At 39.7% G+C, this 21,176-nt stretch overlaps 3 protein-coding genes across 3 annotated transcripts; all 3 read left to right on the plus strand.

The window, feature by feature from the left end:
* Nucleotides 1–836: 836 nt before the first annotated feature.
* Nucleotides 837–1,508, plus strand: rpp25a (ribonuclease P and MRP subunit p25, a). The gene has a single exon (XM_070908166.1). It carries the CDS (start codon nt 837–839, stop codon nt 1,506–1,508), a length of 672 nt encoding a protein of 223 aa, XP_070764267.1.
* Nucleotides 1,509–2,739: 1,231 nt separating this feature from the next.
* Nucleotides 2,740–6,543, plus strand: LOC139286566 (cytochrome c oxidase subunit 5A, mitochondrial-like). The gene is made up of 5 exons (XM_070907409.1): nt 2,740–2,872; nt 3,746–3,862; nt 5,667–5,788; nt 5,899–6,016; nt 6,123–6,543. Exons 1-4 carry the CDS (start codon nt 2,800–2,802, stop codon nt 6,010–6,012), a joined length of 426 nt encoding a protein of 141 aa, XP_070763510.1. The 5' UTR covers nt 2,740–2,799; the 3' UTR covers nt 6,013–6,016; nt 6,123–6,543.
* Nucleotides 6,544–8,230: 1,687 nt separating this feature from the next.
* Nucleotides 8,231–18,185, plus strand: LOC139286975 (AT-rich interactive domain-containing protein 3B-like). The gene is made up of 9 exons (XM_070907927.1): nt 8,231–8,284; nt 8,943–9,548; nt 14,145–14,219; nt 14,328–14,400; nt 15,547–15,730; nt 16,557–16,807; nt 16,984–17,250; nt 17,344–17,433; nt 18,046–18,185. Exons 1-9 carry the CDS (start codon nt 8,258–8,260, stop codon nt 18,183–18,185), a joined length of 1,713 nt encoding a protein of 570 aa, XP_070764028.1. The 5' UTR covers nt 8,231–8,257.
* Nucleotides 18,186–21,176: the final 2,991 nt, after the last annotated feature.

Below are 21,176 nucleotides of genomic sequence, written 5' to 3' on the forward strand. Positions count from 1 at the left end.
AAGTATGTAGCAAGCATTTTCTGGGTCAGCCCAGCGGGCGATGGACTAAAAGGAGGAGAACTGTGAAGTTGCTGTAACAGCCCAAAGGAAGACATTTCTCAAGGACCATATGGCTCTCTGATGATAGTGCATGTCTTAAAAACCATGATATACTGTATGTTGCCACAACTATTATATTATTTTCAATTATTTCTACCCCACTGAGGTTGTAGTTTGGTGCAATATCTGCAAAAAGGCACATTAAGAATGTCAACAATCAAAACCAACTCGGTTAAAACAAAGGATTGTTTCAACTACACGCCTTGTTAAATCTCATTAACCCATGTTTATTCATCCATATAATTCAAGCAACCACATGGACAAATAAAATCTCTGAGCCCTCGAGGGTTTAACAAAAGCTTCCCTCCAAAACCAACAAACTAGAATGTGACAGACATTGTTAAATGTTGTATGTGCCTTTAAGAGCACTATGTCCCACGCTACATGTCTCTCTCTGAGCCTCATATGTGTTTGTTGGCATCAGCTGTCCTCAGCGCTGAATAGAGCAAGGACATCTTTTCCTTCACGTCAATGGGATTAGAGGAAGAAATACCCTCTTCACACTGCTGGCTGTCATCTCAGTGCTCAGAAGACAAAATGGAAATGCAGTATGCACAGAGGACAGAAAGAAGAGCAAGATAAGTCACAAGTTTGGATTACATGGCTGGTCAGTTTTTAGTTCCTTATACTAAATTAACAAGAAACGTGTTTCCGATTTCGAGGGAGACATGCAAATAATCCGAGGCTGCGGGCTCCGAAACAGCATCCTGCGCTGTTATTTCACTGCTTTGTAAACAATGTATGAACCCAGGGGTCAGATGAAGAGTTCAAATGGTGCAAGCAGCACTGTAATGGAACTGCAGTCTGCTTCGTTCAACCCTGATGTTCCATCTTCATCTTTGTCTCCAAAACTTGGCCAGAGCAACTTCAGGAGAGTCAGCCGCACAGAGGACAGCAGCCCCTACCCGATCCCGGGCCTAGCAGCAGACATCCTGCACATGCGAGTGAAAGAAGGAAGCAAGATCCGCAATTTGCTGCGGTTTGCAACAGCTCGCATGCAAGGGGAGGGAAAAGGCAGCGATGGGGCATCACTGAGACAGGTGGTCTTCACTGGCTCAGGTAGAGGAGTCACCAAGACCATCACCTGTGTGGAGATTCTGAAACGTAAGGTGGGAGAGCTCCACCAGGTGTCCAAGCTCTACTACAAGACGGTGAATGAGGTCTGGGAGAATCCACAAGCGGGAGCACCAGGTATAACCATGCAGAGGACAGTCCCTGCTATCTGTATCCTGCTCTCTAAAGACCCTCTGGATCCCCAGGAGCCTGGATACCAACCCCCCCAAACCCCGGGTGTTTCCACAGAGGATGCAGAGAGAGGTAGAGCTCTGCTCAGGCCAGCTCACAGTCCCTCCTCACAGTACACAGCCAAGAGAGTCTGCCTGGACGACTGGAGTTCATGTTCTCCATGAACGTCTGACTGCATCATGAGAAATATCAGAGAATGAACATATGTTATTTTATCATGTCTTTTTAGCAGCATCAACTTTGCCTAAAATATGAAATACCTCTGAATTTCAACTTTTATATTGTAATTATATTGTTTATGGAAGTTATTCCGCCACAAAAGCTAAAAAATGCCTCTGCCTCTCATTTCATTTTCTAAAATTCATAATCTACTCTGAATGATGTGTAGCAATACATGTGCATGTTGAAATTCAAATCTGTCTTTTGCAACACTTAGTACCTTTGTTATGAAAACTAATATGTGTTTAAATGATTATTAGCAGCAATATAAATGATCACATTGTTAGTTAATTATTAGTAATATCAGAGCTTATTCTGATGAAAAAGCAACAAAGCACTGGAAAGGTAGAAAAAGTTGATCACGGTCATTGTAAATATGAACATCAAGGTCTTCATTCTGTTCTCCTTTTTTTTCATGTACATTATCATGGGTCATAGGACCAGAATGTTTTGATTAAGGGTTGATTTTCATAATGATGCCGTCTATTTATGGATGTAACATCACTGGAATAAAAAACGCATCTCTTTGCTACTATGATATTTTCGGCTGTGTTGGAGAGAGTATACGCATCTTTTATTTGAATTAAAGTAGAAATACCATTATAGAAAAGAAGCAGTTTGTGTTTGTGGGTTACAATCTGACCTCTAAAACATGCCATCTGGAAGACTTTTAATTCTGCATTATAGTGAAATGCAACAAAAATAATGGTATCCAACACCACAAGCTTTGGGACTATTTAACTCCCATTCTGTCACTGTCATCCTGACAGAGTATAGCCTGTAAGCAACCCTTACTGAAAAATCTGATATTGCTTTTTGGACTAGTGTGTGTGTTACTTATTAGTGGGGTCATACGTGAGGGAATACACAGGTTAATTCAATTTGGTGTCTTGCTGCAACTGCATTATTTCTTTGGCATCCTACTAAAATATATCCCATGATTACTGAACTTTTCTATGAGAATAATAATGCATGTATGAACATTGATCCATTTTCCATTAGGGGCAACTCGTCTTAAAATAAAGACAGAAAAATAATAAAAATGTTGTGCACTTTACAGTATTATTTTGAGGTCAAAGTCAGACCCAGTAGGTCAACAAAAAAGACTAAACATCAATGAGCTGCAGTTAGCACATGCGCAGCACGGGATCGCGTACGTGACGGGCAACGCAGCAAGTTAGCGTTAGCTTCTTCCTGCCAAATCTCACCGGTTCGTGTAGCTGGCTGTCCCGCATCATGTTCAGAGCCGCCGTCCGACTCTCAGTCTCCGGTGTCCGGAGTTTAACCCGTACGCAACCGGGGTGCCAAGGTATTTGTTCACCTCTGAATGTTATTTTGTAATTTGGTTGCTTGCGCTACTGTCAGGGCGAAGTTCTAGCGGAAATCAAGTGTGGCTGTCGGCACATTGCGGTGCCCGCACCTCTAAGCTAGCTAAGGCTAGCTGAAATTATCTTAGCCAGTGTAACTATCACGTATAAATACACGCCGCACTGTTAAACGTATTAGTGTTTCAGTCAGATTATGTAGACTTCGTTCAATAGTGCCATTACCCACATAACGTGAGTATGAGCGGCTATGAAAATGTCCCAGTGTTCAGCTCAGTGGTGCCTGTGTCCTTGCCATGACCCGTTTGGAAGGCTGAGTCTGGGGCCTTGTGGCTCTGCTGCCGATGCTAGTTGCTAACATGCTAACTAGGTTAGTTAAATAGTAGCTGTGTTCATTGTACTTGTCGTTAGGGTTCTTGACATCAAGGTATGGTTTGATGCAGACTATAAGGACCAGGAAACACTCGTTACTCTGATGTTGTCGTGATGTTTTAGCTAAAATTGCTCTGAGTGCTAATTTACATTATCTTTATCAGGAAAGTTAACCGAGGTAGATGTACGTTATTGGGCGATTCCCACATTATCTTACTATATTATAAGAACCATAGTATAAATAGAAATGTCTTGTTGGTCAGAGGGTATTCCGGCTGGTAGGTGCAGTAGGTAGGTCATGTCAGGACGTTGGCAAGGATCCAGCTGCATTAAATTACTAGACAGCATTTGTCGTTTTCCTACTTCACTCAGTGTAGATATCCTTGACTGTGTTTGCCCTTCAACATTACCTGACACTAGATGCCACTGTAAGTGCTGTTAGTGGTCATAAGATTGTCCAACTAAAAGATGTTTTGATTGTGCAGCTCTTTTGGCCTCAAGGTGTTACTCACATGGGAAGCAAGAGACGGATGAGGAGTTTGATGCCCGCTGGGTCACCTATTTCAACAAGCAAGACATTGATGCATGGGAGCTGAGAAAAGGTACGTTTATGGATGACTGTGAAACTGAATCTCTAAAGTTATTTGCGTTGTGAAATTTAAATCTGACACTGAATACATATGTCCAACAGCTATTGCCATATATAGCATAAGGAAGTTATTATCCCTAGTTTAGGCTTGATGGTTGTACTATATTTACCACAAGTCAACAGAGTTAATAGTTACAACTAGTACATTTATGGTCTGATGTGAGATTTGGAGCAAATCAGTGAGGATGACTGCTTCATGACAATATTGGATTTACAGGATTAGTGCAATACTGTGATGAAATTAATTTTTCATTAATTTCCTGGGTACCTTGGTATCAATAACAGATAACAAACAATACGCTTTCAATATCTTAGTTTTAGGTATGTACACGCTTTGCTATGTTTTTAGCAAAACAATTCAATCCTTTCAAATGTTAAAGGTCAGACAAGTACAAGAACATGTATAAACACTTGTCAAGATGATTAAAATCTGAGCAAGCATTCAGTGCCAGCTTTTGGTACTTCAGTTTTCAATACTTTATGCTAAACTTTTTGGTTACTTGATACCTACCCTCTTAGTTGATGTGTTTGTACCATTCTGATTGGTTAAGGCCACGCTCAGGCCGAAAATAGCACTGTGTGGAAACAATGCTGCGCTCTCATTAATTTGAATCAGACCAGTATGTTGATGCAGTGAGGGTGCCAACGCAGAGGAGTCCAACAAGAAAAACACAGGATTGTCCAGCAAAATAAAGTTGAACCAGGCTCAATTTTGCTGCAACGCAACATTAACTAGCGAAATAAATAGGTGCAAGCGCACGTTTCTGGTGATTTATTTTATTATGGGAACACTATTCCTACTGTTACCTCACTATTTTCACGTCAAAAGATAAAATGATTGACACCATGATAACTTTCCAGAGAAATAAAATCCTGTCACAGAGTATTATAAACAGCTGCGCAGTGTTTTGACATCTGATAAGCCTTCAGACGCATTCATCTGTTACTCACACTGGACCTCCTGGATTATATTTCTCAGTGGTACCTGGATAATCACACATTCTTTTAATACAGGGCTGTTTTTTATCTGAACGCCCACTGAGAGAAAAAGAGATGTTTTAAGTGGCATGAAAGAAAGGGGAATAGGGAAAGACTCATTAACAGGTGAGAAATGATAATTAACATAACAACATTTAAGGATATGGTAGGGGTTATTCCATATTTGTAATTGCAACAAATCCAATGAAATGACCGAACCCAGCAGTATGTGACTATCCTACCCTGTGGCTCTCAGTCCGAAGCTCATTGGCTCCTACTGAAGATGTAAACCTTTTTAAAACAGGCCACTGATATCAAGTTTCATTGTTTAATAGTCTTAGTAACTTCCTAAAACAGCTGTGCAGTGTAGCTTTTAGCGAACATTACTCATATAAATGGTGCAATTATTGGGGACTATTTTCAGCCATGGATTAATACACATTTACACACATGCACAGTATTTTTGGCTCCAGGATGGTGTGTGTGTGTGTGGGATCAATTCAAAATAAACTGCAGTGCCTGTGTTCATCATAATGAGGGGAAATGTCACCCAGGAACTGTGTGGAGGTCTATGATACAGAGGATAAGATGCAGTTTATCAGACTACACAGAAAGTACCTTATTTATTGGGATCAGTTTATTATTGGGTTTGGTCTATATATAGAATATCAGCCTTACCCTTTTTAATCAACAGATGAAATGAAAGATATGTGTCCTCTAGTAAAAGCATTGATTTCTATCTCTGTTTTCCAATTAAGAAATGTAATTCCTTCTTTCAGGGATGAACACATTGATTGGCTACGATCTAGTACCCGAGCCAAAGATTGTTGAGGCAGCACTGAGAGCCTGTCGGAGGCTAAATGACTTGGCCAGTGCTATCCGAATTTTGGAAGCTGTGAAGGTGAGAGAAAAGGGCAGCTTCTGAGCTTGGTGCATTGCCAACCAGCATATTTTTCAATTGGTAGTCATAAGTTAATGATTAATGGGTTTTACCATTTCTCATTTCCTCAGGACAAAGCCGGCCCTCGTAAAGACATCTACCCGTACTTGATCCAAGAGCTGAAGCCAACATTAGACGAGCTTGGCATCTCTACACCTGAAGAGCTCGGCATTGATAAGCTGTAGATGAGTATGTATTACAATTCTCTGATTAGTCGCATGTGTTGTTGCTTTTTTTTACCACCAGGTTTGCCACAAGATGACAGTCTAACAGAAATGTTGTTTGTTTGTTTCAGATCTAACGACGGTGGATATCCCCGGTACACACAACCCTTGTACTTAAATGTTTGCCTCATATAATACATGTGATATTTAATTTGGCCTTTATTAAGTTCTTTTGCTTGTAAAATATTGGTGAACCTAATAAAGGAAACTGTATCTTTAATGAGTGTCAGGTATTTTGGGATATTTTGAGTACTTGTTGAAGCAATACATTCAGTGCATTTCAAGTTGCTTTGATGGAGAGCGAAGCGTCATGTTGTCAGTGTGTCTGGACGTTCTTGTGAGAGTCACATTTTGCCACCAGGGAGCAGCGTTTTCACATGAATGTAAAAAAACAAAACAAAAATCATTCTACTGTAATCAATCGATATTACATCTGTTTTCATTTCAGGGAAATTTAACATGCTGGTAAAATAAACTTGTTCAAATGGCAAATGGTGTAATGTTATTATCAATATCTGGATTATTGCCTGAAGGGACACTAAATATGACAGCTTACATTATTTATCTGGCAGTGGGAATTCTTACAGTCCATTGACTTGACAGGATTTTAAAAAATAATGAAATTTATATATGGATTGTGTTATATGGAGAATACTGGCGTGTTACGCTTACAATCACCATGAATGCTACCTTTAATGGGGTGAACAGGAAATGCATCCAAGGTGTATCAGTTAGCAATCAACAATAACTGGTTAAACCAATAGGTGTACAGTGTCAAACTAATTGTAGTTGAAATATGCACAATTACTAAAAACAAACAATATATACTTAGAGTATCCTAAGATACTCTTTGACTTGGAGTGGGAGGATACAAACATTTTCAATAACTGATAAAAAAAAACAAGCTACATCTATTTTTTCAAATTTCAACATCTCTGATACTGCCTGAGATTTATAAATCAGTAAGTAAACCACTGGTTTACCAGACAAAATAGGAGTAATTGATTATACATATTAATTGAAGTCACTGTTCTGCATCCACTCCTGCTGCGAGGTCACTTTGACTGAATCTATATAAGAGGAACAGATTACAGAGAAGTTTAGGTATTTGAGAGGAATGACTTGAGTTTAGGTCTTGTTTGCTTGCAAGTGCCCTTTTCAAGTCACAACTTGACTGCCAGAGTGTGTTGATAGATTATGTGAAGTAATGTTTCTGCCTCTCAGAAAAAGACATCTTAAACTTAATGAAAACAAATTATCGACTATGATGATCTGCTCCTATCCTACGAGCAATCCGGTCGTGTGAACAGCCTGTGCCTTGGGCTTTTTATAATGGGTGGGAGTCACTATAACCACTGGTTCCCATAGAAAACATTTCCAGCACTGTCACATATGGTATTGGGCTGATCAAAACAGACGCACACTGGATGTCCAAACCGCTGTTAAAGTTGGTTTTGACCAATCAAAAGTCAAAAGTGTTTGTTTTGTTTGGGCTCCAAGAATCCAATTAGAGTGATAAAGTTAATCAGACTACAACACATAAGCTACGTGTTTACCTCAAACAGATGACCTCTGCCAGCCTCTGGGCACTTTTACACACTTTCCCTTACATTTACTTCATCCTGCTCCCAAAGAAAACAGCAGGACAAAGACTAATAAACCATGACTTTATAGCCAGAATGTGTGAAATGAAACCAATTGAACAGAGGAGACTAAAGAAAGTGTCCTGTGGGTGTGGAGGTCAGACCCAGGTGCAATGTGAAAGAAACAGCTCCAGACTAGGATGTGTTTTGGTTGTATTTTTAGTGGAGGTCGTGTTACCTTAAATGTACAGGATAATAGCAGTGGGTGGGATTTCCTTGTGAAGTGGGTGGGTAGTTCCACCGAGATGCAGGCAAGAAAACCCACTTTACGAGCTTTACGCACGGGGCGGGCCTTTCATTCATCCCAGGTTGGGGGTGTAGGCCACTCAGTCAAAGACAATCAGAGATGTTTGAGTTTCCATGACCAGGGAGGTAGAGCAGTACTTTACCCCTCCTCCAGCTCCGATCACTCCGGCCTCCACACCACAGGGTCTTTTTTTTTTTTCATAAATCACGTTTGATCAGAAAAATGTTTTCTGTTTAAAAAAAACCAAAACTGGTCATGCGACGCGATTTATTTCCGCCGGACGAAAGAAGGAAAAACTAGATAAGACCTGTTGGCGATGATGGATTACTCAAAGGCGCAAATGGTGAGTGTCGACGACTGTTTGTTAACGCTGCCACTCGTGTTTGTTACAGTAACAAAGCGAATGACGATTCGTGGAGACATTTACAGGCACATTTTCACTTTAACGATCAAGTTTTCGTTATCAGGTTAAGTGTTTTGTCGTCATGATCAATATAGGCCTTTTGTTCGCATTTATCTGCACCGTGAAATAAAGTTAATTTTCCATTTGTTAAGCTGAAGACATGAAGGACGTTCTTTCATATTGAAGTAGCTTTTAGGAAGCGAGAACAGAAAATGTTGGTGAGAAATATTTGTATCCTGCTTCTAATTATAAACTATTCTCAGCTGAATTAATGTGGCCTGTTTTCTGCTAATAATCGTCTCAAGCCGTCAAGCTTTGGTTCACTTTAAGCCACCAATAATGTGCTTTCTGAGGCCTCTTTCAAAACGTTTCACTTCAACTTGAATATTTGTTCGGATCCAAAAACAAATAACTTTATTCAGACACACACACCTAGTATTTAAACATCATCTCCTTTTAGCCCGTTTGTACTTGTTGCAGTTTCTATCACGTGTAACTTCATCATTTTCTGCAGCATATGAAAGCCAAAACACAGAATCTAACTGTGAACACTGAAGATATGAAATTTGATTTGTGTTTGGGTTTTTTTTGTTCATAGTCAAGCTTATCCGAGGAGGGCAGCTCAGCTGGGTGTCCACCCTTCAGTCCTGCTGGGGTGAAGCTGGAGGCGGTGATGGAGCAGCTGCAGAGACAACAAGAGGCTAAACTGGAGATGAACCTCCAAGAGAAACATCTTCTTCAGGCGCAGCTCCTGTTTGCTCAACACGCTGCTGCAGCCAGAGCCTCTGGCTCCAGAATAGACTCTGCATTATTTGGCAAAGCAGATGGACAGACTTATCAAGCAGCTCAACAAGCTTTGAACAGCCATCTGGATCCAGATGAGGAAGACGAAGACTCGGATGAGGAGGAAGAGGAAATGGTGGAGCCAGAAGAGAACGATGAGGTGGAGGAAGATGATGATGAGGAGGAGGAGAACGGGCCTCATCAGCAGGCGAAGAAGCCTCGACTCCAGCAGGTTGCAGGCTTCCCCTTCCCTCCTTATTCCACCTCTCAGTCGTCTGCTGTGAAGCAAATGTCCGACTCTCCACCATCAGCAATAAAACAGGAGCATGAGGAGAAGGAGGTGCTATCTCCCGCAGGCCAGCAAGCATTCACATCACCCAATGGCTTCACTGACTGGGGCTATGATGAGCTCTGTAAACAAGTAAGTTATCTTTGATTCGACTGCCCAAATCAAAGCCATGTTGTCTTTTCCTCGCTGTATTGTATTGTACCATCTTTTCTCAGAGATCACAGATAAATCAAACCCCATTGTGATGTCTCTGTCCACTCTTGGATATATTATAGTGATGATAACCTCAATTCATCTGTAACCCTCCTTTGTTAGCTGCTGTGTTCCAACTCTCCTTATTAATTGTTGCCTATTTCCTGCTGAGAGTCGGGCTCACTGCTGCCTGCTCTGCCTCCCGTTCTCTCACATGTGGAGGAAGGAGCGTGTCCCTTTGGCAAGATGCCCAAACGTGATAGTATTTCATTACTGGCCAGGCCAAAGACCTTCTCCTTCTCTTATACTTCACCACATGTCTCACACTTTGGAAGACGCGTTCTGGCCACCGGCCGAGCTAATTGGTCTTGGCTGCGATCCAATCCCAACTGTTCAAAGCAGCCAGTTCGGCTCTAAAAGAGATGGAATTAAAATGAGAGCAGAGGATTAATGAAATGGCCTCAAGTGTGTATTCATGCGCAGGGTTTGCTTCGACTACTGTAAGGAACTGCTGGGTAGGGAGGTGGACTTTTCTCTCTTTCTATCAGATCTCCTTTAACATGAAAAAAGATTAAATATGAGATCTAAAGCTAATATTTATGTTTTCCAACAGATGTTTGACTACTCGTAGGAAAGAGAGGGTCTCCTCATAGTTGTTTTTCTTCTTTATGGATTCTTCTTTAATCTGAGTGGTTCCTCTGTGCGTATGTTTCCCTTGAAATGGCCCCAATTCAGTACAATACATTATGATTAATGAGGCGAGGCCTGTGGGCAGAGGGACAGCTGGGTTAGAGCCTTACAGCATACCAGCAAGTAACTACCCATAAAGTTTACTTACAGTAGTTTCAGTGGAGCAGAATGGGCTTTTGGTATTTATCAGATGTTTTACACACGTTCATTATTTTGTGCTTTTCTTTCCCCTCTGTTGTCTGAGTTTTGTTAAAGGTTGCTGGTTCTCTATAAATTTAAGATCCATGATCGTTCAAAAACCTGTGTGTGTAGCGCCTTTTAAAACCTTGACAGGCTCAGAAAACTCACTGCTGACGTAGCTGTAGCTCTGTGGATAGCTTTGCATAATTTAGCGGTCGCTTGGCAACACTAAATGGCAGCTTAATTCAGCTGCAAGTAATCAATACATTATATGGCTGCTGCAGTGAGAATGCATTTCCTTTTCTCAGGCCGGCACACACACACACACACAACAGCCGGGGCAATGAAGAACATTTCTTCTGCATAGTTAAAGCACAATAATGAGGCTGTTGTTAAAGAACTTAATCGCATAGGTGTGAAATGGTTTTGATTCTGTTTTTCCATTAAAGCACAAGAATTAATTTATTATTGGAACATAAATTAAATGGTTTGCTGTGACGCCATTTGTGTCCAGATTTGTTAACATCAGATTAACTTTGATGCCGTTTAAATTACTTAGGGAGGGATTGCTTGTGACATTTAATTTAATCCAGTTTTCTCTTATGTTAAGATAAAATAACAGTTATGTTTCTTTATAATTGCTAGCTGGTTTGTAGGGAACATTATTGAGCTTAGCAAGCTATAGAAAAATGGTTTGCAGCCTAAAACCAGACAAAGTTGAAAATGCTTTTGCCTAAAATGTAGATGTGTTGCTGTTTATTTTATTAATGTTTGGGTGAAACAGGACTCTTTCTCAGTAGTGTGTAGTGAAGCCGTCTTATGTGATAACGTGAATAAGTGCACTTTGTTGCATATAGTTTGAAACGGGGTCTTTTGCAAGTAAATTGGTGGCTGGTTGTAATGATTTACTTTTGTTGCCCTTTATTCACCCTAAAATGGCATCCTCATCTAATTCTTTAGCTTTTGCTTTCATTAATTTCATTAGTCAAACATCTGTTGAGGATCTGGACATGCTCTACAGCCATTGTTCACTCCTTGTGTGCGCTCTCACTGTACATCCTTGAATGTAGCACGAGGCGGGGATGAAAAGCCCCCGCTCGCTCTCAGTCCCAGCTCACAGCACAGCGAGGGGCCAGATAAATGATCTTGACTTGTTCGGGTGACTAAATGCCCAATAATTTGATTTGGATTAAAAATTTGCCCCCCTCGCCGTGACATTGAAATTTGGAGAGGGAGAAGTTTTCACTGTTGCTCTGCTGGAGCAGCTGAATGATTTTAATGAAGCTTATTATGAGTGGTAGTTTCCGGTTGGTGTTAATGTTTGAGTATTTTAATGGGACAGTCATTTTTTATTTTATTTAGCTTTATCTTGACTGGTTGAATAGACATACTTTTACATGGTACTTTAGTGATATGCATTAACCGGATCATTTGTAATTTAAACATATACAATCATCTAAAACCCTAATAAAAACTAGCCTTTTTTAACAAAACAAAAGAAACCTTTTCCTGACCTACATACTGAATACTATCAGGATTCCCAGGGCTGGATGTGTGAAAACTCTGTGAGCAATTAACTGAAAGGTCTTTGTTAATAGATCCGCAGTGGGTCTCACTTGCTCATCAATAAGGGGGGAAGGGTTTTATTTCCAATTGATGGTGAAAAGACTGGGATGTTTATCTACCTTCACATCAATAAGCGTTCTGGTGGGGGAGTAGAAGTCCTTTTATTACAAATTCTAAGCTGAAGCCATTAGATGTGTCGACGGCTCTGCCTCCACAGGGGCAGAGATTCGTGTGTAAAGTGGATACATATAGTTTTACTGTTTAACCAGTTTAACAGCTAAACACAGAGGAATAGAAAGTAATTTTCCAAAGGAAAAGTTTTTTGTTTACAGGGGTACAACAGGGATTCCTAACCACTCTCTCTTTGATTGAAAAACTGTGTGTGAAAGTTAGCAAGCGAGCAGAGAAGTTGAAACGGTTAGCTGAAAGTAATGTGAAAATGGCTGAAATACCTAAAAGTGATGGATAAGAAGTTGAAGTAGTTAACCAAATGTAATGGATAAATTGTTGAAATATGGTAAAGGTTGAAATTGAATAAATAGATAACATTATCTAAAGGTAATATATAAATGGTTCAAATATCCAGCTTCTGCCATTACAAGAGTTAGTAGTACACACGCAAATCTGACTATACATTGTATAAAAGATTACTTTAACAATGTCCACTTTAAATGTTAAATATCCAGTTTTAAATGTAAATATGACGGGCGTATGGGGGTATCTGACAATGAAGCTTGTGAACCACTTGCGTTACAACATCATGCAGCTGTTGGTGTGTCAGCATTTGCAGTTTGAATTGTGTTTTTACTGTAAACACGAGGAGAGTTACAGTTGGACTGGAAACCAGCAGATTATTAGCTGTTATTTTATACCTCAAAGGGTGAAATGTTAAGGTCATTAAACCCAGGTCGTACCAGGTTGCCAAGCCAAACATATAGTGAATGGGATTATGTTTTTAAAGTACAAAAAGATACATTTAAATGCAAATATCAGGTAAAATCATTATGAGGGAAGACAAGGAAAAACAAAAACAGTATTATTTTGATAAACCACAAGGTATGGCATGGTAATTGAAGCATTTGATCCTGTCAAATACAAAAACATGTTTTGTTGTCTAAAATATATATATATATATATATATATATATATATATATATATGCTTGTTTTAATATAAAACATGTAGCATGAACTCACATGGCATGTGCGACTCATATGCCTACAGAAAGCAAACCAATAATAGATATCCAAGAAGAAAACAAACATTTCATAAGCTGCAACTAAATCTACAATAATCAACAAAAATATGTTGTATTGTATTAAAGTTGTAATGTCAGTTTTGAAAAAAGATGAAAGAGATGATGGGGGAAAAAAAACATCATCTACTCAATGTTATTGTAATGACAGACCATTCTCAAGACACGCATCATCATACAGCTCTCTGTGAGCGTTGGCAGGACAATAACCTCTCAGCAGGCTTTTCCACACAGTTGCACACAAACTGCCCTCCTCTCACATTTTTAACCTTTAACTGTTATATTAGGGGGGAGGTGATGGAGGAATAACATGTCATATCAAACTACCTAATGAGCTTTTACTGTGCCCTGCTTTAAACGGACACAAATGCATAATATAATATAATGTGTACATAACACAGCAGTACAGGCAGCCAGATACTTACAGTGATCAGCTGTTTACGTCTGACTGTCCTGCAGTCGACTATGTGTTTCAATGCTGGGGGGGGGGGGTGCAGGTTTGGAAACAGGAGGTGGGAAGTCCAGAGTCCTTGAGGAAAATATGACAAATAAAGAGAAGCTTTAAATAGGAATGATGTCTCACTGAGGATACAACATCCCAGTGTTAGTTTGATTTTTAATAATCCTGTGTCTTTATACTGCATGTCTGGTCGTCAGTATATAAAGTAACACCACCCATAGCACAGTACCGTATGTACATCAATTTTTAGTCTGAAATTAGCAATTGGAAATTAACTTCTAAACCTGCCGGTGTTTTTTGCCATGCTCTCCTCTCTACATTCACCATATAAAGCAGACAAAGAGGACAAACTGTTCACTGATGTTTCTCTCTGGGTGTTTTTACAGAGAGGAAATGCCATCTGGGCTGAGGAGAATGACGGAGGAAAAGTAAGGGGAGAACCGTCCAGGGATTTTGCCAAGGTCAGTAGATTTGGTAGATGTGTGTAAACAAGAAAATAGCCTGAAATAATCACAGAGTAATAGTTGACTAGCTGCTTGCTGATGGGTTTTTACTTTTCCAACTTACAGCTTTACGAACTGGATAATGACCCCCAACGGAAGGAGTTTCTTGATGATCTCTTTGTCTTTATGCAGAAGCGAGGTAAATTTTCTTTGTACTTGTGAGTAGCTAAGAGAGCTCCTATTAATGTTCCTGTCTTAATTTATCAACCCAAGTCTTTTCAGCATCAAATATACAAAGTAGTGGTGCTCTTGAGGTATTGCTGGTAGGATGCTTATTTGTTAGTAAAATAGCAATTTGAGCTGCAGGGCTGGTTTTGTAGCTGACATTCAAATTCTACTGCAAGTGAATGCAACAACACACTTTAAACCCACAGTCATAAACTGCTGGTCCAAGTTGTAGACTGACTGATATGTGGATGAGCTGCAAAGTGTTTTTGCAAACCTTTTTAGAATTATTTACTTTTTTGTTTGTTTGTTTTGTGTAGAATAAAAAAATGTTTTTTAAATGATGATGCATTTTTATCTTTTAAGTTTACTGTATTATCTCATGAATTAACCTTATTTTATACAGTAACTGAATTCAGTTATTTTCATAGATTTACAATATCAACAAATCAATCAATCAATCAATCAATGAATTAATTGTTGCAAAAATAAATGCTGATCCTTTGGGGTTTTTTCTTTTACTGGATGTTAGTTTAAAGCAGGGGAAACAGATTATATTATACATTCATATCAAGTAAACTTGAGGCCTCGATAGCGTACTTTTGTCTCAACCTTCAATCCTATAGTTGTCAAGCGGATTAAGAAGTATATGTTAAAGATTAATTTGGTCCAATGAAAACAAAGCAGATGCAGCAGGACACTGTCAACAATCGTTTGTGCCACAACAAATGTTTGTGTCTGTGGCCTGAGTTCATCTTAAGCACAACGTAATCTTGTTTCTACAACTGCTTTTTAGCCTCCTTCATTAATTGGCTTTTCTCCAAATCGGGATCGGAAGGGTTAGCTGTCAACCCTGTGATTGGCAGGCTCCGCCGGCTCTAAAAGCACGCTGCGCTCAAATCAATGCAGCAACAGAGCTGCTGTTGTGGATTTATCCCCACCCCCATCCACACACAGATTATACATGCTAAGCCATATTACCGAACATTAACCTCAGGTGGATAAGTCATCTTCCTCTGTCCTTCGTAGTGCTTTCACAAGACCACTCTTCTTCTATGCCAACTTTTCAGAAGTAGAATTCATGTTTCATGTTGTTGTATTTATGCTCACATTCATTCAGGAACTCCTGTGAACCGCATTCCCATCATGGCGAAGCAGGTGCTGGACCTGTACCGGCTTTATAAACTTGTGACAGAGAAGGGAGGCCTGGTGGAGGTTATTAACAGGAAGATCTGGAGGGAGATCACCAAAGGTCTCAACCTCCCCACATCCATCACCAGCGCTGCCTTCACCCTCCGCACCCAGTAGGTGTCTCTCTCATTTGTAACAGAAAACGCTCAGAAAGTTGACAGAATAATTCTCTTCAGGAATAAAACGTGCTCCAGTATGAAGAAGTAGAGTAGCTGATAATCTAACTGGTGATTTAATAGTCCAAATGTGAAACAAACGTCTCTTTAAATGATGACTGATGTATAGTAGTAACAATAATTAGAATAATAATGACAAATAAATGAAATATATTCAATATTTGTACACCATGTGGTGCTCCCTTTTATAGAGTAATGGTTGCATTACAGTATCACATTAATAAATATCTATTTTCAACTTTACTAAAGAGACATCGATGACATTTTGAGAAACTATTCAGAGAAACTGCTTCTATGATGAAATGATGAAAAAATACCATTTCATGATGATGACTATATTTAGGTGTTTCTGTATCATTTAACCCAAGTGCTGCAAATATGACAAAATCATTTAAAAATCATTACTGTAAAGTAAACCCACCAGCTTTCACTTCGTTTCAGATTAGTTTGGTCAAAATTTTAGCCTATCTGCTTAAACATGGACATTTCAGTAATAGTGAGCCCAAATAGTGTTTACAGTTACTGCAGGTGACATTTAAACTCGCATGCTTGACTAAGTAAAACACAAACATTTCTTAACACTGAAATGTTGAAGTCATGCTGTTTCAAGTTAAGTTCTGCTTGTTCGTCAATTGAGTTAAAAAGTGAACCCACTTAATGTATGCATTAAATGTTTGATCTGTTACACCCAGATGATCTTTGTTTTAAAATAGTGCTCATTTGTACCAGAAAAATGAGACTCGTATGAAATTTTCTCATGCAGGTATATGAAGTATCTGTACTCGTTTGAGTGTGAGAAGAAGGGCCTGAGTTCTCCAGGTGAGCTGCAGGCCGCCATCGACAGTAATCGCAGGGAAGGTCGGCGTCCCAGCTACACCAACAGCCTGTACCGATACTCTCCCTCCCCGAGCTCTGCTCCCCACGCCCTCGTCTCTTCACCCACCATGCAAACCACCCCTACCGGACACAACGGCCTGAACACATCAGCTAGCCCAAATCTAAAGAGAAACACAGGTATGACAGAGTGTGTGCTGTGTTACATTTGAATTAATGCAAGTTATACTGACATGATTATTTTTCCGGCATATTATGAACTGCTACCATTTTATCTGCCATTTTCCTTTGTGCTGCTCTTCATGATTTCATGACATGTTTAAATTAATTTTCACTTTGATTTTTTTTCCAATCAGATGAGACTTCCACCCCTTTATTACCCAGTCGGCTGCCCATGGCTATGGCACTGGGGCAGCAGCAGCTGGCACAAGCTGCCACATTTGAGCATCTGAGAGAGAGGCTGGAGCGAGGAGCAGGAGGAGCCGCAGCCGACGGTCCAGAGAAGAAAATGATGCGGCTGGCGGAGGAGCAGCAACGCCTCATGCAGCAGGCCCTCCAACAAAACCTCCTGGCCATCGCCTCTCACTTCAACCCCATGAACAACAAACTTAATAATGGACATGGTGAGTTGCCTTTGCTCTTATGATACAGGCCTTCTCATGACTCATGATTTCAGGAAAGTCCATTAATTGGAGTATTTTCCTTTTCACCCACAGAAAGCAAACAGGATTTGTCTCTGAGTATCTCCACTAATGGAGCAGCCAGTATCAGTGTGTCTGTGGAGGTCAATGGCACCGTTTACTCAGGTGAGTAATTCATTGGTTTTCTTACCAGGAGTTCGATGAGAAATTGGAATTCAATCTCATATCTGTGTGTTATATATGCAGCTAGAGAAAGTAGGCGCCTGCTTAGTGTAGTAGTGACTTCCTTCCACAAATTGTTTTTACACTTCAGGTTTATATGGTTTAAACACACTAAATATAATGTGTTAATTAGTGAGCTGTAGAGCTGCTGCTAGACGGATTTGTTACCTTTTGGACAGAGCCAGGCTAGCTGTTTCCCTTGACCTCCAGTCTCTATGCTAAGCTAAGCTAGCCCTCTGGCTCTGAGAGGGGCATTGATCTTCTCATCTAACTCCCAGCAAGAAAGTGACTTAGTGTCTTTTCCAAAATGTCAAACTTTTCCTTTTAATACGACTGTATTTTATTGTCCTTTTTACATCTGTTTTTGTACGTTTCTTTATTGTGTACACTGCTGCACTAAAGGATTTCAGTCCTCTGTATATGACGTACTTAATGAGACTAAATTGTCCCCTGAAGCTGATCTTGAAATTTCTGCAAATCTGGCAGGTTAATCATACAATACATGCTGTTTATTGTCTATAGTTTTTAACCTTTTCTCTGATCTCTGCATTGCAGGAACGCTGTTTGCCCAGAAGTCTACTGCTCCAGTGGTGTCACAGGCTGTAACTCTGGCAGGAACAAGTGGTTTCAGTGCCCTCTCCTCCTCACACAGTCCCTCCTCTTCATCTTCTACCTCCTCAAAGGGACTAAATTAAGGCTGGCTGTTAAATCTGTTCTGAGCAAAATGATAACGCATTATACCTCTCGTCAGAGAAGGACTGAATGAATTCTAGGGAAAATCGCAACACATGAAGCAATTCAATAAAAAAAAAATTCTAGCATTGTTTTTCCATTACTTGTACAGTGTAATGTAAATTAGTCTTTTCAAAAGGACATTGATTTTTGACCTCATAAGCTTCCAAAGTGACTATAATGTAGATTCAGATCTCAGTTTACCTTAGTGCCTGTTAGAAGCTTAAATGTAGTGGCATTCATGTCTCAAGGGCCTTACAAAGTTTGTTCAGAAGTGTTTTTAGAGCAGAAAAGTGCCCCAAGCCACTTTGGGTGTCAACAAACATTTACAGCTCATTATCAAACAGTTCTGTAGCTGCCTTTTTTCCATAGTAGAACCGTGTGGTTGCCACAAGTGCAGCAGACGAAGACCAAAAAGCCATAGCTCAGTTTCATAGCTGTTGTCTGTATTTTGCTGAAGTTGTTTTGTATCCCTCTTGGCAAACATTTGGTTTAACTAGAGTGAAAGCTCACAGCTCATTATACTTTTCACAGCAGCCTTTAGGGATTATGTTCACCATCAGTTTATCCAGAAATGTTGCGTCCTAAAGAATCAAACGGAATTTGAAAGAAATCAGTTTTAGGTTTGTTTAATTCTTTTTTTTAATGTTTTGTATTGTGTTTTATTTTACTTTTTTATTTAATCATTTGGTTTGGCATCATAATTACAAAACTGTTTATTTCATGTCGGCCGTGAGTCAAAGGCAAAATGTGAGAGACAAGGTTTCTACTGGGAGCTATCTTTAGGATGGAGAGATCCAAATTTACCTCAATTGACTTCCCATCTCTGGGATTTCTTCTGGACTCAGGAATGTCCTCTGGACTCATTACTGTTGTTATACCCATAATATATTGCTGTGTTGTGTTTGTATAAACACAGAGAATGTATCGTTAATGACCTCAAGCTTTTGACAAGTGAACACTGAAACAGTGCTACCTCACTCTCCGAGATAAATATGCAATACTTAATGCAGCATGTGTTGATTTAGCCATCTGCTGAAATATACTGTATGTAGACAATCAAGTAGGCGTATCTTTGCAAACAAATGTCACTGTGAACTTGACACCTAACTCTGCTTTGGTCTTTGATTAACGTATTTCTTGGACATGTGGCCATGAGGAATAAAACAATCTTGTGTGCTGTAGAAAGACTGTGTTCTTTTTTTACACAAAGTCAGTGTCACATGTGTGAACCCCTCAGAGACAAATCAAAATATCATAATGTTCCTTAAAATGTTAGCTGCTCTAATAATACACATGGCATGCGCATGATAGTGTTCATTCTAGCTTTTAAAAGTGTGAATTGTCTTTTTGTAGTTGTCCCTAATAAGTAAGTAAAGATTCTATTTCATGTGTGACGAAATAATCTAAATTTTTAAGATGTTGTTTGAGCTTTCAGCTGCATCTCACAGTCTTCATCAGCGACTGAGTTGAGATTATTTTGTCACATTATGATTATTTTGAACTCCACAGCAGTTCAGAGGGAAATGTTTTATTACATTTATTTGACCGCTTTACTAGTTTCTGTATGGATGAAGATTTTACAGAGAAAACAGGTACTTACATGTGAATGCATCAGTAACAATAATATGATATGTAATTGTATAGGGGCCATCTTTCTGCATTATGAGTACTTTTACTTTTTATATTTTAAGTACATTTTGCTGATAATGCCTGCGCACTTTTACTTAAGACACACTGGCAGGACTATTACATATAATGGAGTATTTTTATATTGCAGTATTGCTATTTTTACTCAAGTAAAGGATCTGAATACTTTCTCCACAACCAAAAAATACACACCAACAAGAGAAGAATACATTAGTGATCGGCCAGAAGGGGGAAGCATTTCCTCCTCTGTACAAGACACACACACCATTTCAACACACAGGGTTATTATGCATCCATAAACATGCACATTTACCAGTATTTCCACTCGAATATCACTTTGACATCTCTGCTGAATATCTTTAACCAGGAATCTTAACCGGTGAACAATTAAGAAGTTAGTTTTTAAACAATTCCTATCCTGGATTTTATTGTTACTTAAAGTTTTGTTCCTAATTGCTATATAAGTGACAAACCGAATTTTGTACATTGGTTTTCACGATATGTGTTTGTCACATCAGATTACGTTTATCAAGTAAAAATCTACACACTGTGTTTAAGTACAGAAAGAGTCTGCAGTGACAGTTAATTCCTAAACTCTGCAGCAGACCTATGACAGAGGCTCTACTAATGGAGATAAGAGCTCATGGGTCAGAGGATGAGGGTGGGGGATGGGCAGAAGGATTTACTGTTGGGATAGTTATTCTATAGTGACACTGCTGGATTGGCATCTGGGACACTGTAGAAGGAAGATGCTACAGGCACAATTGAGAGGTATTATGAGATGGATATCTCCGCCCACGGTCCCCGCCCTCCAGGGAGGAATAATACTGGTCAAGTCACGCTGCTGGGGAGAAGATCACTATCCTGGGACAAAGACTGGAATATACTGTATGTTGCAAGTTAGGACAGCAGAACGATTTTTCAACTTTGAACAGGGAAAGACACCTGCAGCTGCTGAAGATTGTTTGACTATAACTTCTGGAAGGAGGTCCATCCTGTATGAGAAATCATTTTCATGAAGTCTGGGAACATCATGTAATGTGCAGGATTTGTTACTCGTTTTGTTGCTCAGACCTGAAACTTGTGATTTTAAATACCCAAGATGCCTTTGTGACTTTGGCACTCAACAACGGCTTTGATGGATCCTCTGAAGCAGAATTACATGGGGAGATATCTCCAGGACTGACAGCCAGAATGTGTTTCCATAAGTCAAGCAAATGATCTTCTTCACTGGGACCTCTAGGCTTCGACTTGTGAATGTTTTGAAATAGGCTCTGACAAATCTTCAGCACACCACTGGCACC

This window comes from Enoplosus armatus, chromosome 6, assembly GCF_043641665.1.
Source record: "Enoplosus armatus isolate fEnoArm2 chromosome 6, fEnoArm2.hap1, whole genome shotgun sequence".
Lineage (NCBI taxonomy): Eukaryota > Metazoa > Chordata > Actinopteri > Centrarchiformes > Enoplosidae > Enoplosus > Enoplosus armatus.

What these genes read in the sequence shown, in the direction of transcription:
- rpp25a (XM_070908166.1), top strand. Translation starts at nt 837, where the DNA reads ATGTATGAACCCAGGGGTCAGATGAAGAGTTCAAATGGTGCAAGCAGC.
- LOC139286566 (XM_070907409.1), top strand. Translation starts at nt 2,800, where the DNA reads ATGTTCAGAGCCGCCGTCCGACTCTCAGTCTCCGGTGTCCGGAGTTTA. An exon ending in TGCATGGGAGCTGAGAAAAG is followed by an intron (nt 3,863 to 5,666) that starts GTACGTTTATGG and finishes TCCTTCTTTCAG; the next exon opens with GGATGAACACATTGATTGGC. An exon ending in GAATTTTGGAAGCTGTGAAG is followed by an intron (nt 5,789 to 5,898) that starts GTGAGAGAAAAG and finishes TCATTTCCTCAG; the next exon opens with GACAAAGCCGGCCCTCGTAA.
- LOC139286975 (XM_070907927.1), top strand. Translation starts at nt 8,258, where the DNA reads ATGATGGATTACTCAAAGGCGCAAATG. An exon ending in CGTCCAGGGATTTTGCCAAG is followed by an intron (nt 14,220 to 14,327) that starts GTCAGTAGATTT and finishes TCCAACTTACAG; the next exon opens with CTTTACGAACTGGATAATGA. An exon ending in CAATGGCACCGTTTACTCAG is followed by an intron (nt 17,434 to 18,045) that starts GTGAGTAATTCA and finishes TCTGCATTGCAG; the next exon opens with GAACGCTGTTTGCCCAGAAG.